At 29.3% G+C, this 25657-nt stretch overlaps 1 protein-coding gene across 2 annotated transcripts in view; it reads left to right on the forward strand.

The window, feature by feature from the left end:
- The window catches only part of LOC143240578 (glycogen synthase kinase-3 beta-like), a 61412-nt gene that overhangs the window by 12350 nt on the left and 23405 nt on the right, over nucleotides 1–25657 (forward strand). For both annotated transcript variants that reach the window (XM_076483242.1, XM_076483241.1), the window contains 4 exons: nucleotides 5130–5320; nucleotides 18038–18121; nucleotides 18693–18803; nucleotides 20139–20269. In XM_076483242.1, coding sequence (XP_076339357.1) covers nucleotides 5130–5320; nucleotides 18038–18121; nucleotides 18693–18803; nucleotides 20139–20269 — 517 coding nt within the window. The remainder of the gene's footprint in view (nucleotides 1–5129; nucleotides 5321–18037; nucleotides 18122–18692; nucleotides 18804–20138; nucleotides 20270–25657) is intronic.

A 25657-nucleotide genomic window follows, 5' to 3' on the forward strand; every position in this document is an offset into this window, starting at 1 on the left:
TATGTACTGAAAATTTTATAATGTGGTAGTTCTGAGATTAGATTCAATTATTTCCAAATCTTAATTTTATCACAAATTACCAAATTTTCAGTAATGTGATGCAATACAGGTAACATTAATTATTCAATGTGACATTTATGAAGTTTTTTTTGTGCTACTGAGATGAACTTTAACATTATTGTGAAGTTTGGATTCCATCTCATCAAGTATGTCATTTGACAATATTTTCTGGCCTGCTGACCTTGATACCCTTTAGAGCAGTGTTTTTCAACAGGGGATAGTTGAAGCATTGAGAAATTAAGATCTCTTAAAAAAAATTGAATAGTAACATGGACTTTTCTTGTTACAATTAGAAAGTATTTGTTTTTCAACTGTTGCTTAACGTAAAAAATATCCAGTAGTTAGTAGTTTTTTTTACTGCCCTACACTTTATACCATTATATATGGTAATGTAGCATATTATTAACATAAACTGTACCAGGCATGCAGATAATACTGAGGTCCACAAGGCAAGTCAGATCAGATTATTGAAAGAGGTACAATTGTAGGAAGAGTTGAGAACCACCACTTTAGAGGACATCTTATAGGGCAACAAGTGGGTGGATCTTCATTGTTTACATTCATTATATTGTTTTGTCAACATTGGGATGTTGATTGCTTTAATTATTCTTCAAATTAGATGCATTATAAAGCAAGTAAGTTATTCTCCATATAGAGATTATTCAATCCTTGGACCTATGTTTATGTTTTGTATATCTAATATGGCCAACACTGTCTGTACCCATTTCAAGGATACCTAGCCTATTGAAATACTTGAGATAAACTCTTATGAGATTTTGTATTTGTATGGATTAAGTCAGTCAGCACTAAGATGCTAATTAAATTCTCCATTTCTGTTATATTTAAGTTTACTCTTTATACTGGGTATTTAGGAGAGGATGTTACACTAGAAGGGAACAGTGTGTTGCCACCTGATGTATACTTCCAGGTCTGTGTGTGCACATCTTTGCATGGTATTAGAGATCTGAGGTGTGTTGCCCATTCTTAGTTATCTTGGCTTCAATCAAGATGGTATCATCTGCCTTTCATGTTGTATTTCTTTTTAATTTTTGAATTTGACATTGCACTGTTCTCAAATTGTTGAGTCTTATCACTGAGAAATCATGGGTTCCATTAATTTGACCAATTTTGTGACTTGAAGTGTTTAGATATGGATGAAAAGTGAGTTGTAACTACTGGAATATTCCCACTTGTATTTGTTTGGGCTGCTCTCCTAAGAAACACTAAAGCAACTATTTCTCCTACATATTTGACCCACCATTTGTTTTCCCATTATTAACTCCACAGATACAATAAATTATTGCTATCCTTTTTAAACCCTCTTACTAGCTCCAGCTCCTTTCTGCTTTTTCATTGTGAATATTCTGGCCTAAAGTATTTCTTAGGTAAGACTAGATGATTTACATTTGACATTTTTAGAATTAAAATGAACATCATACTGGTACTTATTTTTGATATACTTTACAATCCCACAACCAGAAAATAGTTGGTTGTCATCACAACTGGAACTTTAACAAAAATCTGAATTATGGAAGGAAAGTATAGCTCAGGCAACATCTCTTAATACATGTGCAATAAGTCACATGGAAGCTGGAAGAATGGAAAATATGTAAGTAATACATGTTCTTCAGTGAATAAAGTGCACTCAGCATTTTGAGTAACTTTTACTGACAGCAAGAAAAGAAAGAAAATTTGGAAAGGGAAGTTCTATAGTATTTCAGAGATACATACCTTTTGAAGTTCATTTTAAGAATGTATAATTTCAGTAACTATGAAGAGCTCTTTATTGCATTATATTTTGATAGTTTAAGTACGTAGGTAAAATGTGTTGCTAACCATCAGACTTGGGTGGGCAGATGGGTGTTCTGCTAGTTTCAATGTTTTATTGCTACATTTACTGTGAGACCTTATAATACAATTCTATTAAAAATGAGTGCAAATACTCAGTAATTTTTCCAAGGACGATAAGAATAGCCGATTAAACTAATCAATTAAATTTAAAATGTTGATATTTAGATTTCAGAATTACTCTGCATACAATAGTTTTAATGTATTTTATTTAAGTTTTTATTCAACATCAGTGGAAAAAAAACTAAATATTTTGTTCATTAGATCTTGTAAGTGTTTAATCATTTATTGTTTTTTTTTTTCTTTTAAAATACTTTTACTGGGCAGACTGATATAGCTATATCTTTGTAAAATGATACAGCATGGAAACTTAAGTTTAGTGAAACAATGATTAACATAAGTGATCTTGACTTATAAGCATGGATTATTAATATGGTTAACTATTTTGCCAAGATTTTCAAAGGCTAGTAATATATTTCATTATGCATTATGTATAATATTTGTAATCAACAGTAAAATATTTAGCATGTGGAAATATTCAATATTAAGAAATAATTAAGCCCATTTACTGAAATATTGTCATTTTAACTTTTTTGATAACTTTCCTATTTTTAAAATATTCATCACTGCATGTTTATGCTCTTCATCTAACTACCTTAGCTAAGTGTATCATTTGATGACAATTAAACACAAGGGATCAAATCTTAAGTTTAAATGGCACACAACCTGACAAAGGGACAGAAAAGAAGCATTACACTTAAAGAATTGTTTATCAGAAAAACAAAAAACGTGTCTGCTGAAAGAAATATGCAGTTGCAGATAATGTTCACTTGCCACAACTTGAATATAATTTGTTACAGAATTGCGTACAGTGACACATGTAAGAATTACTTCTATGGAACATGTCAAGAGATAAGTAAATATCGACAATTTATTTTCAAAGAAAATGAGGTGTGAAGCAACCATTTTTTTCACATTATAATATGGTTTATGAAGTGTAAGGAGTTTCTTTAATATAAAAAGTAGACATGCCTAACCCTATAATGAATTGCTATGTCCACCATGCCTCTGAGTAGACACTAAAAGAAAAGATATGTTCATGTATTTCCAGAATTTTTGTTGAGCATAATACAGCACTCATATTTCTATAGGAGGAAAGATAAAATAGTATTTAACAAAATATCTTAAATTTGAACTATGCAATTTCAGTGCAGAAGTAGTACTGACTTTAGTCAATTAGTGTTTGTTTATATAGTCATGTTGAGATGTAACTTACTCTATCTCAGCTTTGAAAAATCATAGGTTAGTTATCTAAGTAAGTTTGTCTTTTCAGTTGTGCCAGTCTATGGCTTACAGTGTAGTAGACTCACTTAGAGATCAGAACAAAGTGCTAAGAGCTTAACTTGGTAATATACTGCTAGAATAAGACAGTTGTGAACAACTGTCAAAATCATAATTTGTAGACTTTGCTTTATCATTTTATATTCCTCATGAGTTATGTTGCAGTATGACTAGAAATGAACAAGAGGTAGAGAATTGTTGAGCATAGACTAATCGTTTTACACTTGGTTAATGTTTAAGTTATATTAAAGAACGTTGGTTTTGTGCTTTTATCAGTACATATGGTTCTGTACATTCATTTATCATTTGTGTAAAATAATTATATGAACAAAACTTCACTAAAGAGAAATTTTTATCCCTTCCCTGTGAATGGATGGTATCTATATGTGAATACTGTTGCTTGTTATCAACTAGGCTGCCTACATCCTCATTTTAGAATTTCCAAGTGTTTCAGTACAGAACATGATCATAGTAATTAACATCATTGTAGTTAAGCCTTCTGTTTTTTTTCACATCCCAATGGGATGATGCTTTTTGCACATGCTGTGTAGACAACATATATTCATCTTTGTGTATGTAGGTTGCATCAATTTTTAAACATCATTGTTTCTACTCTTCACTTGTATAGGGACACAAATATCAATTGGAAATATGTACATTTTACTTTTTAACTTACTAAAGACTGTCAGGTTTAATGAACTACTAAGACTATTTCAAGCAGAGATTGAAATCATTGTTGATTAACTGGCAAATACCAGTTCTGTTGTTCAGGGGCACTGGCATTTCTTTTTCCACTTGCTAATCCATTAGTCAAAATCATATGAAAATACTCCAAAAACCTAACATTTTAGTGTCATCCATTGAAAAGATACGCTCTTACTGTACATGTAGAAAGGAAGTATTGTGGTTTTATTAAACGAGTTACATGAATCATAAACATTTTATAAGTTAGCAAAAATAAAAGTAATAATTATCTCCTCCATTATTAGTTATATATCTATCTGATCACAGTGCAAATATTAGTATATGTTACAAAGTGATAGTGAAGTTAAACTTGACTTTTAGTTATTGTATGTGTGTTGTCCATTATGCTTTTTAGTGGTTTGAATAGAAACCTTGTACTATATTTTCTTCCTGATTTTTTTTCAAGTATTCTAATAAGTTTGAGTTATTTTGAGAATACTATAATGAACTGGGATCAATTTAACTAGATTATGAATTTTTACACTAAATTAGGTTTGTTTAATTACCTTGTTGAGCAGCAGTTGGAAGACTTGACCTCCACTGTTTATTTAGTGTAATAGTTTTATTATTTACATTTGGAATGTGGTATAAAAATTGAATGTCATAATAAAAAAAAAGTGAATAAGTAACAAAATAACCTGGATTAAAAATATAACAGTAGATTGCTGCCAATCTTCTGCTTATCTTTGATTGGTGGTTTGAAATTAAGTATGGCATCATGCTACCTGTATTGCAAAGTAGCAGGTGTGCTACTTCATAACTGGGAGGAGAGTTTGTGTTTTGGCTGTAACTAAAAATCTGTAGCATGTAACCAGTTCATTTGATATGGTATTGATAACTTTAAATTTCTATGAGGTGTTAGTGTCATGATTATTAAAGCTGAACATGCTTATGCATTGTTTTATTTTTCCTGACTTTTTTGTTTGTTCTTTCATGGATATTTTTCAAAACAGTTTTTCATTGACATGTATTTTTCTGAGCATGATAACTGAGGAAGTTTTCAGAAAATGAGAATTTTCAAACTTTAAGTAAAAATATAAAACATACAAATGGGGTCTTTTCCATAAATATTTCATAAATATTATGAAGATTTGTTAAGTTCATTTTATTGTTTCAAAACTACCCATTTTCAACAGGTAAAGATGGAGGAAAGGTGACTACAGTTTTGGCAACTCCAGGCCAGGGACCTGACAGACCACAGGAAGTATCTTACACTGATACCAAAGTTATTGGAAATGGTTCTTTTGGTGTGGTTTACCAAGCTCGACTTGTAGATACTGGAGAGTTGGTTGCTATCAAGAAAGTTTTACAAGACAAAAGATTTAAGGTAAATCTGGTCTTCACCTCATCTTTATGAAATTTGTAAAAATAAATAAGTGGTGGTTCAGCAATGGTTTTTAACTTTAGTAATCAGTGATCTAGCTTTGCTTTTTGTTGTAATTTTAAACATTTCATTTTTAAACTTTTCATAATTTGCATGAACCTTCTTGCAACTGTGTGAGGTCTGCACATTGAGACATAATTTCTCAGTACTGATATTCTTAAAGATTAATGATGAACTATTTTCCATGTAATTTGCAAGTTTTGTATTGTAAATATTTGTTAGGCATTATTCAAAGGACAGTAAAGTAATGAAATTTGTGTAGAAATTTAACATATTAACAAACATTACAAGGCTTTCACACACAACATATCAATTTTTTAATGATGTAGTTGTGATTTTTTTTTTTTGGAATGTTGACTTTCCAACATGCAAAGCTATCTTGATTTAAGATTAGAAATGCTTTTCTTCTTCTGAGCATTGTCAGACTTCATTTCAATAATTTCATAACCTCTAAATAAACTATCAAACTTTTTTTTGATAAGATGTTTTGTCTGTTGTTTTCTCTACCTTAAACTCTGTACAGGGTTGATCAGTTTCACTTTGTAATAACTTTTCCCTTGGTCAAGAAATAGGACTTGCCTTCTGATGCACTAGGTGGATTGCTAACTCTTGTAACAGTCCTTTGTGACCATTTAATATTAATGTGTAATATATCTGATTTGATTTTACATTGTACCATCTGATGAAATGTAGTCCAGCTAATTTTGTGATGAATTGTCTAAGGTGGTAGTTCTGTCAATGAATAATCTCAGTATATTATGCAGATATGATAATATTGGCATGTGTATCACACATAACATCAAATGGTACATTATAATAGCTTTTAAACATAGTAGCATTTTCCCAAGTTTTAAACAGTGGGAGCTCTGTAACTGTAATAGTTGTATTACACAGGTATTTTAACCCTATTGCCATGGATATCTTTTACTGAGTATGATACAAGGTTTTAGTGCCTTACATTCATTTAGAATAGTGAAACATCTTAGCCAATAATCCATATTTTAATAGTATGTAAGTTTTAATTAATTCTACAAAGCAATATTTTAAAAATATTGAATTTCCCTAGTGTGACACACAGCACATTTTCCTTAGCTTGTCATTTTTCCTATTTTATCCACTACCTCCTAAAATAGTACAAAATTAAATCTAAATTACCCTAAAATTTCCATTATCCAGACAAACCATATTTTATATAGCCTTTAAATTTGTTTGGTTACAGAGGTATTGAATATAAAATCATACCCCTATGCCACATCTTTGTCACATTCTCTCTTTCATAACCCATTAACAATCCTCTCTTATTTTTAATTATATATTAACTGTAAAAATAGAAAGTCAAGCTTTTTATCTAGAAAGTGACTTATTGTGTAACTTTTTATTCTCAATAGTTAAATGTCAGTTTCACTAGGGGCACCAGTATTGTTCTCTTGAGAAAGTTAATGACTAGCTTGGATGAATTTGTAACAAAACTTGTTGCATGGTTAGAAACCTAGAAAATGTTTGAAAGGTAACAGAATTTGTCTATTTTTTACATGTTATTAGTCTGTTATTTTGTGCATTCAATTAAATAAAAATTAAGTGCATTAATATCATTAGTGTAAAAACAAATTAGGGTTAACCCTCTTCAACAATATTAAGCAAGAAAAAAAAATTGGTAAAATATTTTTTCTTGTTTTTCATGTTTATTCTTTGTGATTATAAAAGTAACTTTGATGAAAAATACAGATGCATTTAGGTTAATTAAGCGTAGATTAGGTAAAATATTTCAAGAGGCAAACACACACAAGCAGTTCATAGTATTTTGTGGGTAATGTAAGTCTTTAATGTAATGTGAGCAGCATGTTCCCTGAGTAATTTACAACTTATAGTGGCACAGGTATCAGTTATACATGGTTCATAGGAAAATAAAACAATAAAATTTAATTATGTTTAGATATATACTGTTGTGAACTTAGAGCTACTTTGGATAAACAACTGTAGTTTCATGTTACAATTTGAAGTCATTCAAGAAAGAAAAAAGGGGTAACTTAGATTTATTTATATTTTTGTGGTAATGAGGTCAGTGAAATTGACTGATTCCATTTTGAGATAGGGCAGAGAAAATAATCTATAAAGATTTACTGAATAAAAATGTTTTAAATGCGTTTAGGAGGTTTTAGGGATTACACAAAGGAAATTTGAGACTTTTGAGATGAGGGAAAGTGTTTTTAATTTATCATAAAAATTACTTTGCACATGGACTATTCAAAACAAATATTCAGTTGATTCATGGACAAATCTTTATTTTATTAAAATGCTCAACTAAAATATTTGTTTTATGTGAAAGACTTGTAATATTAGCTGAAAGACTGACAAATTTTGTGAAGATATACACACTGTTGTATGTTTCAATTAGTGACTTTAAATGAGTACAAAGAGGTCATGTGGTCAGTCAAACTGACAGAGCCCATATTGAGAGAATTGTCTCTGTGATGCAGATCATCCTAGCAGTGTTTGGAACGGCAAGAAAAATTCATATAGCATTATAAGGGGTGGGTATCACTGCAAGTCACTGTTATATGCCACCACATATCTTATTCCATTAAAAAGCCTGCTGTGGGCAATCATTTATGGGGACCTGTACATCCTTGTTATGTTTTTCAAAAATTAACAAAATAACTAGTTTAATACTATAATTTAATGAAATTAATTAAAATGAAATAATGAAATAAATTAAAGTTCAAGGCAGGGTAGTATGTATTACAAAGAATATAACAAGACAACATTTCTCCATTACAAATCACATCACCCAAACCAAGACAAAAGTGGAAAACTAAAAGAACCAAAGAGATTAAATTTAAACTTAGATGCAAGTCCAAATATCATTCAAACAGCACAAAAATACTTTAAAACACTATTACAAAATGGATACCCTGAATATCACACCAATATTTTCAAATCGTAAAAACAAACATTACAATAGCAACAAACCCCTAATCAAAAAGGCATATATGAAAATACCCACAATGACCATTATTTTCATATCAACACAAGATGCATAAAGTTATTAAATAACCTGAAATGACAATCAACACAACACAAGCACACAAAATACTGAAAGAACCATCAGTTTACTCCTCATGCTCACAAATAAAATGTGATTAAAAAGAGTAGGACAAATGTGCCACACAAAACAGTGTACCAGATTTTATGTAATGTGTGGAAATTATATACATATGAGAAACTGGAAGACCTTTGTGTACACACTCACATCTCAGAACACATCAGTGCTAAAAACATGTATGGCCAACACAAACCTGCCTCAGCAGAACTAGCCTGAAACTTCAAACACAGAAAACGAAATCTCATTTAACATTTCTTTCTCACAGAAAGCCAAAGATTTTGAAGACAGAATATACAGAATGGGCAATCAGTAAAATAATAATACATACAGAAAGCCAATCAAGGAATACCACACAAGCATACAATTTTTTTTCTCTGTTATGTTACTACAGTATAACCTACAATTTTCAAAGTTGCAACAGCAAAGTAAATAGCTGCAGTTCTTCTATTTTTTCATGAAGTCTAACACTGCTAGTAAACTTTGTATCCTCTCAACCTGAAATTTTTTATTCTAAGTAGTAGCTTATTTTTTTGTATATTTGTTCTGTAGTAATTCATAAATCATTCTGCAAAGTGTTACTTGTGTGAAATGTGAAATAATGAAAAATGTTAGTATAACAATACTATAATATTAAAGTAGTAACAAATATTCTAAACACTATTAGAAGTTTGTTATGCTACACTAATGAAATAGAACAGTTTAATAATTTAATGAACACTGCAATATCAAACAGTTTATGTACAAATACATAAGAAGCTGCAAAAGTGAAATTTTGGTTAAAATAAAAGTTATCTTATAATTACCCTGAGTGTAATGGTTTTTTCTAACTTTATTATTAAAATTTATTTTCTTTTTTATAAGGCTCTTTTTTTTTTTTTTTTTTTTTTTTCAAGCATTCCTTAAATAATTTTGACAGTGCACTACTTACCTGAAAACAAATCTGCCTGAATGAAGATAGGTGGGTACAGTAACATACAAGACAAACATCAACAAACTTAATTGGTTGCCAACTCTAGTAGAAGAATACAACCATCTGCTAACATTATTTGATCATAAAAGTAATGGTGAGTGAAAATATGAAACAATTTCTACACCTTGCATCTTCCAACAAAATTCTAAAGCCATAAGTAAAAAAAACACAAGTTGTATATCCAATGAAATGAGATCTAAAAACTTCATTGATGATTCATGCTAAGGTAAACATAATTATTCATAAAAGATAAGCCCCAAATCACTAGTTCCTATTACAATATTAATAACTGCCTAAAGAAGATATCCAAGAAGGTCACAAAAGCCACACAATAGCCAACTGCTCCTGTTAGGCACAAAAAATGATTAGAATTGAGATAATCATTTGTAAACATTTTTTGGTAAACATCTGTCCTTTTCCAAAAAAATAATGAACATGAAATTAACATTGTTAGCATTAAAGTCATACTGACAACAAGCAGAAGTTAATAAATGCAAAAAAATAACATCTACAAAATAAAACTGAAATCATAAGTGGCTACCCAGTCAAAAGGACTTTGAGCCAAGCCTTTAAAAACAAAGAAGAATATGAGGTCTTGTTAGATAAAATAACAGAGCAGAGAGGGAAAAGAGACAGAAGATAAAACAAAGGTTTAAAGCAGCTCGGTAACTACAGCAAGGACAGGGAAATCTTTACCAACAAATAGTAAGTAAAAAAAAAACAGTCATACAAGTCAGAAATAGAAGACAACAAAAGGTTCACCTCACATTATCTACATACAACTTAATTCCAATTAGGTTGGTTAATGGGTAGGAATGAAATAAAAAGTAGTTTTTATTGGATATCCAATCTGATTTTGATACTTCCATTATCCAATAGTATATGAATACTGAAAATGTGCTACATGTTAAGTGGATGGAAACTTGCATATTCAATAAACATTTCATAAAATTATTTGACTTCACCAGGTGTGGAGACTGAATTGTTGAACTTCAAAAATAAATATTAAGTTCATGTATTTTAATCAGGTAGTGTTTGAATTGTAACTTATAACCTACAAAAGAAGTTCAGGAATGTTCAACATGTGGGAGCATGATTGTGGATGGATGTAACAAGAGACTAAAAAGAAGGCAAGAGATACGACTAAAACCATTCTGATTTTAAACTGGAATGTCTTCTGTTTTTTTATAGACATTCTAAACATTTTCAAGGTTTTTTCATGATGATTTTAGCCTATACCAGACTCGATTTTATTGTCTAGTAACTTTTTAAACCCAAGCTTTTCTAATAGACTGGATTCATTCAAATTTTTAGTTATTTATATTTTTAGGCTGGTTCCTCATTTATAAATTGTCTCTAGGAAATTGGTGTTGATCTACATGTAACTTGCAGAATATAGGTGCTTTCAGTGAGGTTACATCAGACTATTTTCTCAGTACTCTATTTTTATTTCTTGTCATTTGTTTTGTAGTTGACTGAAACCACTTTTTCTGTATATTTGTAATACGCTTAATCTTTCTTCACATTTTCAAACTTAGTTTTTTTCTTCTTTCTGAAACAGGTAAATTATTTCTTGTTCCTACATTCAATATGGATATTTAATATTTTTCTTATCTATTACATGTAATATAAAATGTATAAACCTCCTATTTGGTTTCATTTAATATTGTTCTTTCATTAAATCATATTCAAGCTTTTTTCTTTTATGCATACACAATTATGTGATTTTTTTTGTGTTACTTGTGATTTTCTTTCTTTTGGATGGCTCTTCCTCAAATCTTCTTCCAGTCCTTCAACTAATTTGCAGAAAGAGGAATTTATGGGCATCAGTAGGAAGTTTTTGTTCAAAACGTGGAGGCTTTAGAGAACTGTATTCCGTGTCAAATGTTCCTAGTCAGGTCAACTCCTTAATTTTATGAGTTCTTTTTCAATTTATATATCTTTTATTGTTTGTATTAATTGTTGAAGCTTTCTCTTGTCATACATCACGAATTAGATAAATTTTCACCTGCATCCTTGTTTGATACTTAGTTGACAACCCTTTTGCTGTGACTTTGTGAATTTTACTTGTATGAAATATGTGCAGTAATTCATATTTTAATTTGTTGAAGACTATTTTTTACTCTTCACACATAGTTAATTTTTAATGTTTTATTTTACATCCTTTTCCTTTACCACTTACTATTCATCTCAACACAAGTCAATAGTGCTCTAAAGACAGTTTCCTTGGGAGACATGCACAACACTGGGCAAAATTTTCATTCAGCATGAAATATCACAAGCCTTAAGAATGGAAGTGAAGTATCATGTACATTTAAAAATAATGTTTAAACATGCTAAGTATACATTTTAAACCATAAGTAATACATGATTACCTAAAGTATAGCAGTGAGACCTAAATACAATTTAAATGATCTTTGACTATAACATATTTAAGTGAGAAATTACCTGTAAGTGCTATAGTTCCCCAAACATCCAACCATACTATAATCAATTTCACATAGCCCATGACAACTGCTGCATACCAATTTCAAAATTACCAGTGCTAGTTTATAGTATAAGATTACATCTCTCTAATGTTTATACACGTTCTGTACAAATCTATATGGAAGGTATAAAGTTGAAACAAATGGTTGATGATGGATATGGCATTTGTCAGGGGTTAAAAAGATATTGCTTTTGTCAACTCTGTTTTGTTCAGGAAACTTTGAAAAGAAAAAAATTCTTATCTAAGCATCATATTGTTTAGACTTACCTCTACAGTACTGTCATAGTACTGTTAGAAAATTACAGAGTGCCAAAGTAGAAAGTTTTTATCACTTGTTGGCATTTGACAATACATCTGAAGTTGTAAATAGTTTATAAATATTTACTTTGAAATAAACTTAAAACTTAGATAAAATAAAACCTTTGATCATAATATGTTAATTTCTTTCAGACATTGATATTATAGATGTTCTATTAACTCTTGAATGTAACATAGTGACTTGCAGAGAAAAGCATTTAAAAAGGCTCCTGTTATGAAAAGGTTTATGGGGACACCTTGCATATGATACAAACAGAATTCCTAAGTCATAGCTGTACTTGTAAAGGCTTTTGCAATACATGTGAATGGTTTAGTTGAGATTGTGAAATAACCTGTTCCATCATTTTGCTTAATAATTCATTCAGGTTTCTTGGTATACATAATACTTGCACATTATTTTTTCTAAATATATATATATATTATTTTGAGAATATTATTTTTTTATAAAATTATTTATTGTTATTCTTATACCCTGCATCATTTGTAAGGACTGTTTTATGTGGGACATAACTGTCACTTCATGAAATACCATGTCTTGTGTTTTAGCTGACCTCTAGATTTTTTATTTAAAATATCTGTTTCACATAAGTGATTTCCCATATGCAATGTGTTTGCTTTTATTTAGACCTTTCTTTACTTCATAGAATAGTAATTCTGGATAACTGTACTTGTAGTTCTGATTTTGAGATGTGCATTTTTAGATAAGAGTAAATTCAATTACACTGCTGGTCAGTATAACTTTATTTTTTCATATGTAGTTATTTTCTTTAAGATAAATTTAGTTATGTAACAGTTGTTTTATATTTCATATTTTATAAGTTTTGGCAGATATACCTAAAGCAACTGTAGAAAAGCCACATTTATTAGTGGAAAAGTAGAATTTTCATATGGACAGTTAATTTTCATTATGAATTGAGTATTCTGTTTACAATTAACAGTATTTTATTTACATTAAACATTAAATTATCCTTGGAAAATTCCAACAAAGCATATGATTGTTTTGTAATGACATTATAAAATTAGATTTAAGTTATTTGTGCTTTATTTTTCAGACAATTACCTTTTGAAAAGACTTTAGTCATTGATTTGCAAAAAATATGATTTACATTTACTTTTGTTGGTGTGAGTAAAAAAATGTAAGTTTAAATTTAAAATATGAATGAAATTCCACATTTTATGGAATAGTGCATGTTGGTTGTTAAAATGTTTTAATTAGAACCATGATTGTACTGATTATTCTTCTGAGTGTGTCATCTTAGAATAACTTGGATTGCATTCTCTTATAAATATGCAATAATAATTTTAAAATGATTACAGGTTTAAATTAACAATTTCCAATCTTGGTTGACAAGTAACTTAGCAGCTTACACTGTCTATATATATTTCATTAATAGGAAATTATTTTGTTACCACTAATTCAGACTAAAGTTTTTGTATAAAAATATATAAAGTAAAATGAAATTAATAAGCTTTTTGCTGGATAATTGCATGTGCTTTGAATAAGTTATCGTGTTCTATATGTAAGTAAACAGAAAAAGTAAAAAACAAAAAGTCAACATCTGTGATAATTGTGGAGTTTTGTAAAATGTGAAATATTAGTAAATCAGTTGGCAGCTAAATTTTGTGTTTCTTTAATCTATAATGTGTAATTCCATGCCAACTCAGATAATGGGTCATTTCTCAACTGTTATATTTTAGTATAATTCTACTCTGCTAAATTAGTGTTGGTTATGGAGAATTTCCAAATCTTAAACTTGTTATAAAGAAGCTCATGACAATTTATCTGAGGGGGTGGGATATGTAGAGTGTGTTAATTTATATTTAAGTTGTATGAACTGAATTATTTGTCTTACAAACTTGAAAGTTCACCCCAGTTTACAAATGTTTATATCCTTCCAGTATATTCTATGTATAATTCTATTTGTCTGATCCATAACAAGGGATTGAACAAAATGTTAGAAAGATGCACTTGTCCCCCTCTCATCCTATGTAGAAAGCTAGAGTAAAACTTGAGGATTTTACATTTATATAATAGTGAATACAATCAATGCAATTCTATTGGCAGTTTAGTTTTTTTGGGGAATGGTGTTTACTACATTTTGTATCTAAGTTTTTTATGTGTAATCCTTCATATAGTATACATTTTTAACATTTACTCTTTAGGATTTTACAGTGCATTATGTGTAGTAGCTCATGCATAATGTTGTATAAGAAGAAATATATGATCTTCCTTAATTCAGTTACAAACTAAGATAATGTATGGGTGATTTATACATGGATGTGAGTGCACACACCTATGTACAGTATTTAGAGTTTATCATAATTTCTGTTATGTTATTACCTTACTAAGATTCACAGTTAGACTTTTCTGGTCTCCTACTGTAGATAAAAGCAAATGTAATACATTTAAATGTATATGTGACTGGTTGTTTGAATTAAAGGTACATGTATATTTGTGTATATAATATTGGTGTGATTAATTAAACATTTCTAATTAGTTATGTATGAGTTTGACTCCTGTAGGTAAAAATGTTCAGGAATTTGGATGATTTCATGGAAATCTATCTGGAGTATCTTTTTAGGAGTAAAATAAATAATGTGAAGAAAATGTTTGTTCAGTAGGCAGAGTACAGTGGTAAAATTTTTCCAGGGCATTGATCAAAAAAAATTTAGTATAACCACTTAAAAATTGTAAAAATAACAAAATTATATACCTTGCAACACTAAATCTGATGGTAGGAAGAGTTTTTTTATAGTAGTAGATATAAATCAAGTTTAAAATGTTAGAAATACTCAGTTTTATTCCGTTAGTTCTTTATGAGGATGGATCAATACATGTTATGTACAATTCAAATTTAATTTTTTTGGGTACTTTCACATTTGTGTTGTATGTAAAGAACTGTGGATGTATTGATTAAATGGGTATCATAAGATTTTTTTTTTTTTCTGTACCAGAAAACTTAAACACACAATCACATTTCAGTCAATGCTGAACTTTCAGATGTATTGGAAGGAATACAAAGTTAATATGTTGCTTCTAGAATGGGACTGGTGTACATCATGACAATTATATTACTGTATTGTGTGGCAAAGAATGGTGTATTAGGATTATTTTCAAAAAGTTGTACGAATATCATAATGTATATGTCAAATATATGAAGCCAGAGGAGACTTTGAAGAACATTTTAATGATGCAAAAAAAAAAAAAGATAAAGCTTTGCTCAAGCACCCAATTGACCATGTTTTATGTAATATTCTAGCATCATCAGTTACTAGCACATGCACGCACACACAATGCAAAATTGAATCTGAAAGGTTACAACTCACTGAAAATTAGATGAGAATTATTTCTAATTCAGGTGAGTATATAGTTTTGTGCATAAAAACAGTTGAAATATTCCCCAAACTTGAAACCCAGTTTATGTTAATAGAATACTGTGCCACCATACTCATTAGATCTTATCCTTTGAAAATGAAAATTTTTGTAATTTTGCAATTGTCAGATGCTTATTATAAGTTATTCAGTGAAAGCAGGCATATATATTCTCACTTTTCAGGTCCTGTTGCATGGCATATAAGAAAATGACTGAAACAATTTGAAAGCTCTGTATTGAAAGAAGTTGTATATATTGATGAATTAACATGGAAATACCTCAAGTGTTTTAGGTTTAATAAGGCATATTGAAATATTATTGTGCATACTGCAGATCAGCTATTAAAAATCAGTTAAAACAATGTTTAAATGTACACAATATTTTAAACTCTTGAGGGCACCAGGTATTACTAATATTTTTACACAAATGATGTATTCCAATTGTTTTTTAATCAACACTATTTGTTATATGCTAATTCTGTAACATTCTTTCTCAGCTTTTGTGAATAATAGTAAATAGAACTGGGTGATTAGTACTATTTTGTAATTCATTGAACAATAGGCTTATCAACTGATTATGACACCTTGCCACCAACAATCAATATGAGCAAAACAAAAAACTGTATTTGTTAATATCTTAACTTTTTCTACCACTGCATTATTATAATATTAAATGTTCAATTTTCTTTTACATTGATTTTCTTTCTTTTTGGTAATCTTCAAATTACCTTTGATTCAATATGATGATCTCTTTTGAAGGTTACTATTTATACATTTATGAAAAACGTCTTTTGTCTGAAAAAGTATTTTCCAAAAAGTTTTAAAAACCTTTCCTATTTTGCAGATGAACTACCAATGTTGACACAATACCACCAAGTGATTGCCAATATTTGTTTTTCAAATGTGCAGTAATTCTACACTGATGTGTAAATCAAATAAATTAACAATTAAATAATGAAAACATGTTTCACTCTTACTCTAAGGATAAAAATGTTTGTTTATAACATATCATGAATACAAATAATTAAGTAACAAAACTGAAATCCTGGGTTCAATTCTCCATGATGGATACAGCAGGAAGCCCATTGTGGCCTTGTTTTAAAAACTGAATAGGATAAATGTAAAATTGATTTTCAATAAAGATTTAAGTTATTAGTATTTTGCAGTTGCCTACCAAATTAACTCAACAGTAAACGTATCTAATTTGACGACAGATTTATTTTATTTGGTGAATATAATAAATAAAACATCATGCTTTTTAACTTTGCAACTCAGTAAAGCTGTTAGCATACCTGTTAAAAAGTAAAAACCAATTTTAAACAAAGAATCAAACAACGTCAATATACCTTTGTGTTATAAGCAATATCCAGTAATGTGATTTGTTTTTCTTTGTACTGTGTATATTCATTCCTTTGTCTTAGGTGAACTGTTTAACTGATGATGATAAAACCTTCTCCAAACATAGTACATTTATTACTATGTTAAACTTGTAATAAGTTTTCTTTTTTACCCATCCAATAATCCAAACTGTCTTCCCAGTCTGAAAGTCACGAGTTTGAATCCTTGTCACACCAAACATGCTCATCCTTTCAGCCATAGGCACGTTATAATGTAACAGGCAATTCCACTGTTCGTTGGTAAAAGAGTAGCCCAAGAATTGGCAGTGGGTGGTGTTGACTAGCTGCTTTCCCTCTCATCTTGCACTGCAAAATTAGGGATGGCTAACACACACAGCCCTTGAGTAGCTTTGCAGGAAATTTAAAACAAACAAAAAGTATTTTTGACTGTTTAATTACTTTCTGAAAAAAAATGTATAACAAGGATGAAGTAGGGGTTTTGACCCTTTTCCCTAAATCTTTATCTGCTTATACAATAAATGATTTAGCTTTTAACTTCTCAAAGCATATTTGGGGTTTGCCCTCTCACATATACAGACATGGTTTTAGCAAAATGATCATGAGGTTTTGTGCTTGATAACAAATAAATGTAATGGCATTATTTCAGTTACTTGGGTATTTGGAATAACTGAAAACATTAATTTCAGTTAGTTGATTATTTTCATAACATTAATTAAAATCTTAATTTATGGGATACTAATTGATATAACTGCTGCTCGTAGGTGATGAATAAATTAATTAAATTGCCCTATTTTAAGTCATTCCCTACTTAAAATCTAATTCTAAAAATGTTCATAGATAAAAGAATTTAATTCATTTTGATACTTTAGTACAGTCATAAAATTGGGCTTATTTATGGTGTCAATAAATTTTGTTGAAGTAGGTCAGGATTTTTCAAGTATATGAAAAGTAATAAAATGGGGATAAATAGATGATTCTTTGAACATAGTGTTATATTGTCATGCTCAAAGTAATCACAATGTATTTCACTATGTTGTTTTTAAATTTCAGAATAGGGAGTTGCAGATTATGAGACGTTTGGATCACTGTAATATAGTCAGGCTGAAGTACTTTTTCTATTCAAGTGGAGAAAGGGTAAGCTTGCAGAAATGTATGAAAGTGATGGAACATAAAGAGTTTTTAAGTACATCTCACATGCATAATTTTTTTTCCCTCAAAGTCTCAAGATTGACTAAAGAACCTTGAGTATTGTGTGTTTCAACAAATATTTTTTTCTTTCACTTAATTCTTATACTAGTTTGAATTTCTTTAATGCAGATCCTTTGATATATCATAACTTCACACAGTTAAAGTACTTTTTAACTCTGAGTGTGTCCCCCAGTGGACAATGGCAAATCTTTGGAATTATGATGCTAAAATCAGAGGTTTGATTCCCCTGAGTGGACACAGCAGATAGCCATGTGTAACTGTGTGTTTTATTAAAGCAAAGCCAAATTGGGCTATGTGGTGTGTCCACTGAGTATATATTTTATTTTTTCTTTGTTTTATGTACTTTGCAATATAATTAATAGGAAAAAAATATATACATTTTATTCCAGTCTACGAATACAGAGAATCAGCACTTTATATACAAAAAATAGTTACATTAATAGATATAGATGTTTCTTATTCATTAGTAATTAACTTTCAGTATGTTTTATTTCAGAAAGATGAAGTATACCTCAACTTGGTCATGGAATTTATTCCTGAAATGGTCTATAGAGTAGCAAGACACTATAGTAAATCAAGACAAACTATACCAATATCATTTATTAAGGTGAGTGGTGAATAATTTTAACTCTGATACTTTTCTGTAGGCTACTATTTAATCTTCTGGCATTGTAACTTTTGTTTAATGCACAATCATTCTCACTTTTAGTACAAGGTAATTGCCTCAGTTTGGTGGTTCCCAACCAGAGGTGCTTACACTTTTGTGGGTGCGAGATAACATTTGTTTTGGCCACCTTCACCTTTATTCATAAATGAATAATTACTGTGAAGGGTGCAAGAACATAACCACTGCCTTAGTTTTTATGAAATCCTATGCTATAATGAGCACTAAATATATGGCAATTAGTGGCATTTTTTCTTACATGGGGAAAACTATGTAATGAGAATGACTTCTGTGATCATGATACTTAAGAACTTTAAATACCATATATAATTTCTGTTGCGTATGAGACACAGCTAATGGCAAAGCATTGTGCAACTAAGTAGTAGCTTTGTCTTTGTTTTTCTAACCCGCTATATTTTTAACTTTGATACACCTGTTGTTTTATAGCTTTGCAAAAATCAACCTACTGGATGAAATCGTTGGAAATTAGAAATGGATTTTGTATGTGGTATTTGAAGAAATTTTTAGTTTTTACCCCTTCATTCTGTTATCTAAATAGTTTTTTGCTAATCTGGAAAACAAATTAGGTTATACAGTTAAAATAACAGTAAAAAAAGTTTCCCTTTTATATTTAGATCACTAGCCCTATGACTTTTGGAGCTGAATTATAGCTATTTATATAACACCATGACAACTGAGGTTGAGAAACTTGGTTGAAATCAAAATAATTATACTTGTATTAAAATAACAAGGTTTAAGTTAGCATGTTTGGTTCAGAATGCTCCATCTTTCTTCCTTGGGGTTTTAAGTGTAGTGTCCTGAAATCAACCAAAATTTAAAATTTCAAACATTTTTTCATAAAATGAAATAAGGTTTTCTTATTAGAAGAATAAGTGGAAGTTTGTGTACTATAAATTTTTAATTTGATGGTGTCATTTTGCTGTATGTAGTAAGTGCATCCACAGTGTCTGTAATGGCTGGAATTATGAAAATTATTGGATAGTAAATATTTGATTATGAGAATTGCAATTTTTGTCTTGAGTCATAAATGAAAAAGATACTGAGAAAGATGTGTAATATTTTAAGTTATTTGCTACTTTTTTGTTTGAAACTATTTCAATTGAGTTGCAATTTTGATTTTCAGTATGAAGATATCTATTTTCTGTTTCACTTTGTTTTGATATAAATATATTTAAATGACTATGGTTAGTTAGGTCATCATTTTAAACAATCTATTTTAGATGTTTTCAACTAATATGTATTGTTTTTGCATTTCAGTTGTACATGTATCAGCTGTTCCGGAGCTTAGCCTACATTCATTCCTTAGGAATTTGTCATCGAGACATAAAACCACAAAACTTACTTCTAGATCCAGAGACAGGAGTTCTAAAGTTGTGTGATTTTGGAAGGTAAAGTTGAGCTAAAGTTCAGTCAGTGTTTGGAAATTTCCAACCAGTGAGGAAAAATTTAGTTATTTTTGGTATGTTAATTTTCAAATAAGTATTTTCTTAAGCTATTGTACCAGTCGTATTGTTAGGACTGAATTCTCTTATGGTTGTGCAGTATGTATCTTCATTTTGTCACACCATTAATATAAAAATTATGTCTAGAAACAAAAGTATATAAATACAAACTAACATTAGTGGAAAGTAAAAAAAAATTTTTAATTCATATAATCCTATCACCAAAGAGTTGTCACTGATATCCCATATTTTTTCTTTATATATTTGATATGCTGAACCAAGTTGTTTAATACACAGTGCAAAATTTTTTAGTATTTAAATTCTGCTTTAAAAAAAGTATATAATTTAACTCACTTTATCTGCCAAGTTTTTTTTCCTTTTTTAGTATTTGCAAACCATGTGTCTAACAGTTGCTTTATTCAAGTTTTTATTTATAATATTTCTTAATGCTTGTAGTTCTTTGAATGTACAGGTAAGCCAAATTAGAATTCTATATAAAATGGGCTAAAACTTGAATAGTGTTCTTTTTTCTTTTACCATATGATTCCAGCTAAGTCGTTTATTAAACTCCTGAAAGATTTATTAAACATCGTGAAAGATTTTTACTTTTGCGAGTTAAATTTAAAATTGCATTAAACCACTTTACTATAAACATGTACTAATGAAATTGCTGTTATCAAGTATATTAAAATGTAATGTGTTATTCCTTTATTTTAAACAGGAACATTTAAAACTGTACATTTTGCTCTCATAGGATCCACTCGATTAAAATTAAGTTTAAGATCTCTTAGACAAGAAACAGTGAAAAAATTAATATATACTATTGGCATAGATGATCAAAGTATATTTTCAGCTCTCTCTCATAACATACAGTTACCTAATAACTGTATGTTGCTAAATTTTCTTCCCTGTGAAACAGCCTTCTAATACTTCTAAGTTGAAGGTCAACTTCACCCACTTGCGAGGTCAAACTTGTGTTTTCAAGTGCCAGTTTGAAGTTGAATAGCAAATTTATAACCAATGGAATGAGACAATATTTTGCACTATTCATTTATAGTCTGAAGAAACCTTTACCTGTGTATGGATTTGTAGTATTAAATAGAAAAGATGCTTAATTTGTTGTTTTCTTAAGGCACGTATAGTGTTTTGCAAGTGTAGTTTGCTAAACAGTTAGATTGCATGTAGGTTTTACATTTATATTTTAATTAGTTATGTATTATTTGTTTGAAAATTTTGTGATTGTGTGCATTTAACTTGATGTAGTTTGCCCTGTGACAATGTACAATCAAGATGGCATAATTCATATGCGATCGTCAGTGAAATAATTGGTGGATGACCTTTGCTTGTAATAACTATAAAATACCTTGAGGTCAGGTTGACATATCAACATCAAGAATAAAAGACAAAGAATTGGAAAGGAAAATTAAAATTAAACTAAGTGAAAAGATAGATGTAAAATTAAATATACAAGAAAAACAGGATTGAAAGGTATTCTATGAAAATTTAAAATGTATGTACATATTTTCATTTCTTAAATATAAAGATTTCATTGCACTGTATGTTGATAATGTCTAGAGTTAATGATTGAATAAAGAAACTGGAAAGTAAAATATAAATATTTTAAAAAAACATTTGATATTCATTTAGGACATTCTAGAGATTATACAAATGAAATGTGAAAAACTAAAATAGCAGGATTTTTATACTCAAAATCACATTGCACGTGAACTATTCAGAGTTTGAGAGCAAATAGCTATATTAAGTAAAGAATGTTTTATTGTAAATAGCAGAAAAAATCAAAATTAAATACCTTGTTTTTTAAAACCACATAATCTTAGGATCATTTAAAACAAAAACATTCAACTAATTTCATTGTTATGAAGAACTCTCATGCGAGCTGCATACCTACTTCCAATGCAAGTAGTCATCATCATAGAGTTAATGCAATTTAGTTAGCAAACTGACCTGAGTAAGAATGTATCTCAAGAAGGCTTGTACAGGTATTAAAACTTTTATTAAAATAAAGAACAATCTTTCAACCTTCTTAGGTCATTTTCAGGTTAACAAAGATAGTTTGCAACTGTCAGTTGCTGGGAATATCTTGAGGATGAGAGTGTAAACAGGTATGGGATTGTAGGTGTTGCAGTATATGTTAGGTTATAAATTAGTATAGGTGTAAAAGTGTTTATTTATATTGGTTTAATTTTAGTTTTAGTTGCTGTATAAGTAGGGCTTCTTTGATTTTGCATTTGTTTGTTTCCCTACTTAGTATCTGGATGTTTTCTATGTTTATGTTGTGTTTATTTGATTTGCAGTGTTCAAAAATGTGAAGGTGTTTTTTTGTGTCATTTGAATATGGTTTCCATTTTTCTGCTTGTTTCTCCAACATGTGAGTCATGGCAGTTGTTGCATTGTATTTTATAAATAATGTTGGTGTTGTTTGTCAGTGTAGTTTTTACATAGTATGGACTTTAGTTTTGTACTTGGTTTTTGAATAAATATGGTGTTTACTGGAATGTTGTGTTTTGTTGCAAGTTTTTTTCCAAATTGTGATTATTTTTCACTGATATCAGGAATGTATGATATACAGCAGTGTAAAGTTTTATAGTTTTTCTTGGGATTTATTATTGTTTGTTTGTTGTTGACCATATTCTTGATCCAGGTGTGTGTATGTGTATAATTTTTTCAACAGTTTTTGCAGGAAATTTGTTGATGTTGATGAAGTGTTGTTTTTGTTGATTTCATTGTTAATTTTATCGGATGAGCTTTCTCGTCATCACGAATGACTTGTGTAAAGGGTGTGTGTTTTCATAATTTTGTAGAAGAACTGAAACTTCAAACTACAATGTATAAATCATATGAAAATCACTCTTAGTACCACTAATTAAGCTGCAAGAGGATGGGAATAGGTTATGTAACTGCATTAGAACTTAATTTTTATGGTTTTTGTGTGTATGAAGTGGCATCATGGTTTGGATTCTAACTTTAAATAATATATTAATTAAATAAGACTAAGACTGACTAAATTGGACCTTTGACCAAGACTGGACTAGAATTCCAAAAATTATTAAGCTTAACAAGACTGGATAAGACTAAAAATACTGACTAAATTAGCACTGGGATATAACTGTTTTCCAAGGTGAGCTTCATTAGTAGTCATATGGTATAATATAATGATAAAACAGTAGTAAGAAAGAGCTGTAATAGTAAAACTACTAACAGAGAAAGAAAATTACTTGAAAAACAAGACACTATGATATTACATAGAGATGGTTGTTTCATGAAAAATATATTTACTTTGGGTTGAACAGAATATTTCTAAAGAAAATTTATAAACATTTTTTACAGGCACAATTCCTCAGAGCTATCAGAACTAAAAGATGGAACATAGTTTTTCTTTGTGAAATGCATCAAATAAATGTTTTATAATACTCAGTTTTGAGCTATAAAATGTTTTAGCAAAGAATTGTTAGATTATCTTTTTATGCTTAAATTTTGAAGTTTGACATTAATGTGTGACCTAATTTGCATTATATACTTTCATTTTCTCCTAATACTTTTTTTGTATTCAAATCATTAACTGTTGTTTATAAATTATAACTATAAAGGTAGACTTAGCAGGTACTTCATATGTTACCACAATATTACCTGCAGTGTAAAACTTATTTTTGTCAGCTATTCACTATTAGTTATATGAATAATTGGAGCTTAATTATATATTAGTTATAAAATTTTGAGTTAGAGTTTAATGATGAATTCAAACTAACATGCATTGTTTTTGACAATGGAGTTTTTTTAGTTAGATTATTTTATTGAAAATTGGATGGATGATGGGGGTAAAGTAAGAATTCAGGAAGATGAACAAATTATAATTTCAGTACAGAAATAAAAATGTTTAATATAAACTTAAACTGGAATAGATGTAATGTTGATCACATAAATTCCAGGAAACTTAATTTTCACTGTCATTACTTTATGTAGATGTAAACAGTGGAAATGTGTAAATACTTAAGAGTCATTGTATTACAGGGATGATATTGTTTAATATATAAGCCTAAATATGTCTACAAATGTGTAGAAAGCTAAATCATACTGAAAACGTAAATATGTTGCTATATAAATTAGGACTTGAGGCCAGGAGTAACCTAATGATAAGAATGTAGGTCTATGATTTACATCCTGTTAGTAGAATGCAAGTGTATTACAAAAGTAATGGTGAAGTCCCATTATTTTCAATAAGAGTAGTCCAAGTGTTTGTAGTGGATGCTGTTGACAGGCTACCTTCTCTTTTTGTTTGTTAAGTAAAAATAAAGAACTGTTGACACAGATAGTCATTGTGTAGTTTTGCATGAATATTCCCAACAAACAAACAATTAATTAACTTTCTCTACATGGATTTGAGTTGAATTGACCAACCACATTACCATTTTGTACTCACTTAGTCATTATAGTTGTGATACTACTAACCTTTAATATGGTACATATATCTTCATAAAATTTAGCAGACTTTTAGTAAACATAATATATCTTTCACATAAAAAAATCAGATTTTTTAGTGGAGCACTTTTAACAAGCCAAAAAAAAATTTGTCCATGAATATATCTTCTTTTTTTTTTTTACAATTCTGAGTACAAGGTGATTTTTATGTTAAGACTGGAAACACTTTTCTTCCTCTTAAAAATCTCAAATTTTAGTTGCATACTCTAAAACCTCCTAAATACATAAAAAAATATTTGTTTTCAATAAAACTAATTTATGTCATTTCATCAAGGTTGGTCAATTTGACTGAGTTCATAACCACCATAAAATAATCAAAATAAATCTAAATTACTTTTTTCTTTCTAGAATGACTTCAACTTGTAACATAATACAACTTTTGCTTACCCTAAATAGCTTTAAGCTTGTAACATCGTGTTTCTGCTTAACTTTTATTGCCCATTGAACAGTGTCTAACTACTATTGGTGCCATTATAAGTTGTAATACACTTGCAGAATGTGGAGATCACTATACTCTGAATAATGTTACCCAAGCTGCTTGTGTCCATGCCCCGTGAAATATTTTTTATAATTTATATTGCCTAATTTAACTTTAAATAATTTAGAGATTAATATTTTTTACAATTTAATTACTTTTATGATAAATAAAAATACTTGTGAAAAACAAGAAATAATATACTCATGCAGGTTTTTTTTTTTCCTTGTTTGCTGTGTTGATGACCCTTAACCTTTTTAAATAATGGTAGTAATGCACTAAACCATTTTTATTTAATTAAGTAATGCATGAAAGATCATATTATTATATGCTAAAAGCAAGCAATGTCTTGTAACTATCGC

The sequence above is a fragment of the Tachypleus tridentatus genome, chromosome 13 (assembly GCF_004210375.1).
Source record: "Tachypleus tridentatus isolate NWPU-2018 chromosome 13, ASM421037v1, whole genome shotgun sequence".
NCBI classification, from domain to species: Eukaryota; Metazoa; Arthropoda; class Merostomata; order Xiphosura; family Limulidae; genus Tachypleus; species Tachypleus tridentatus.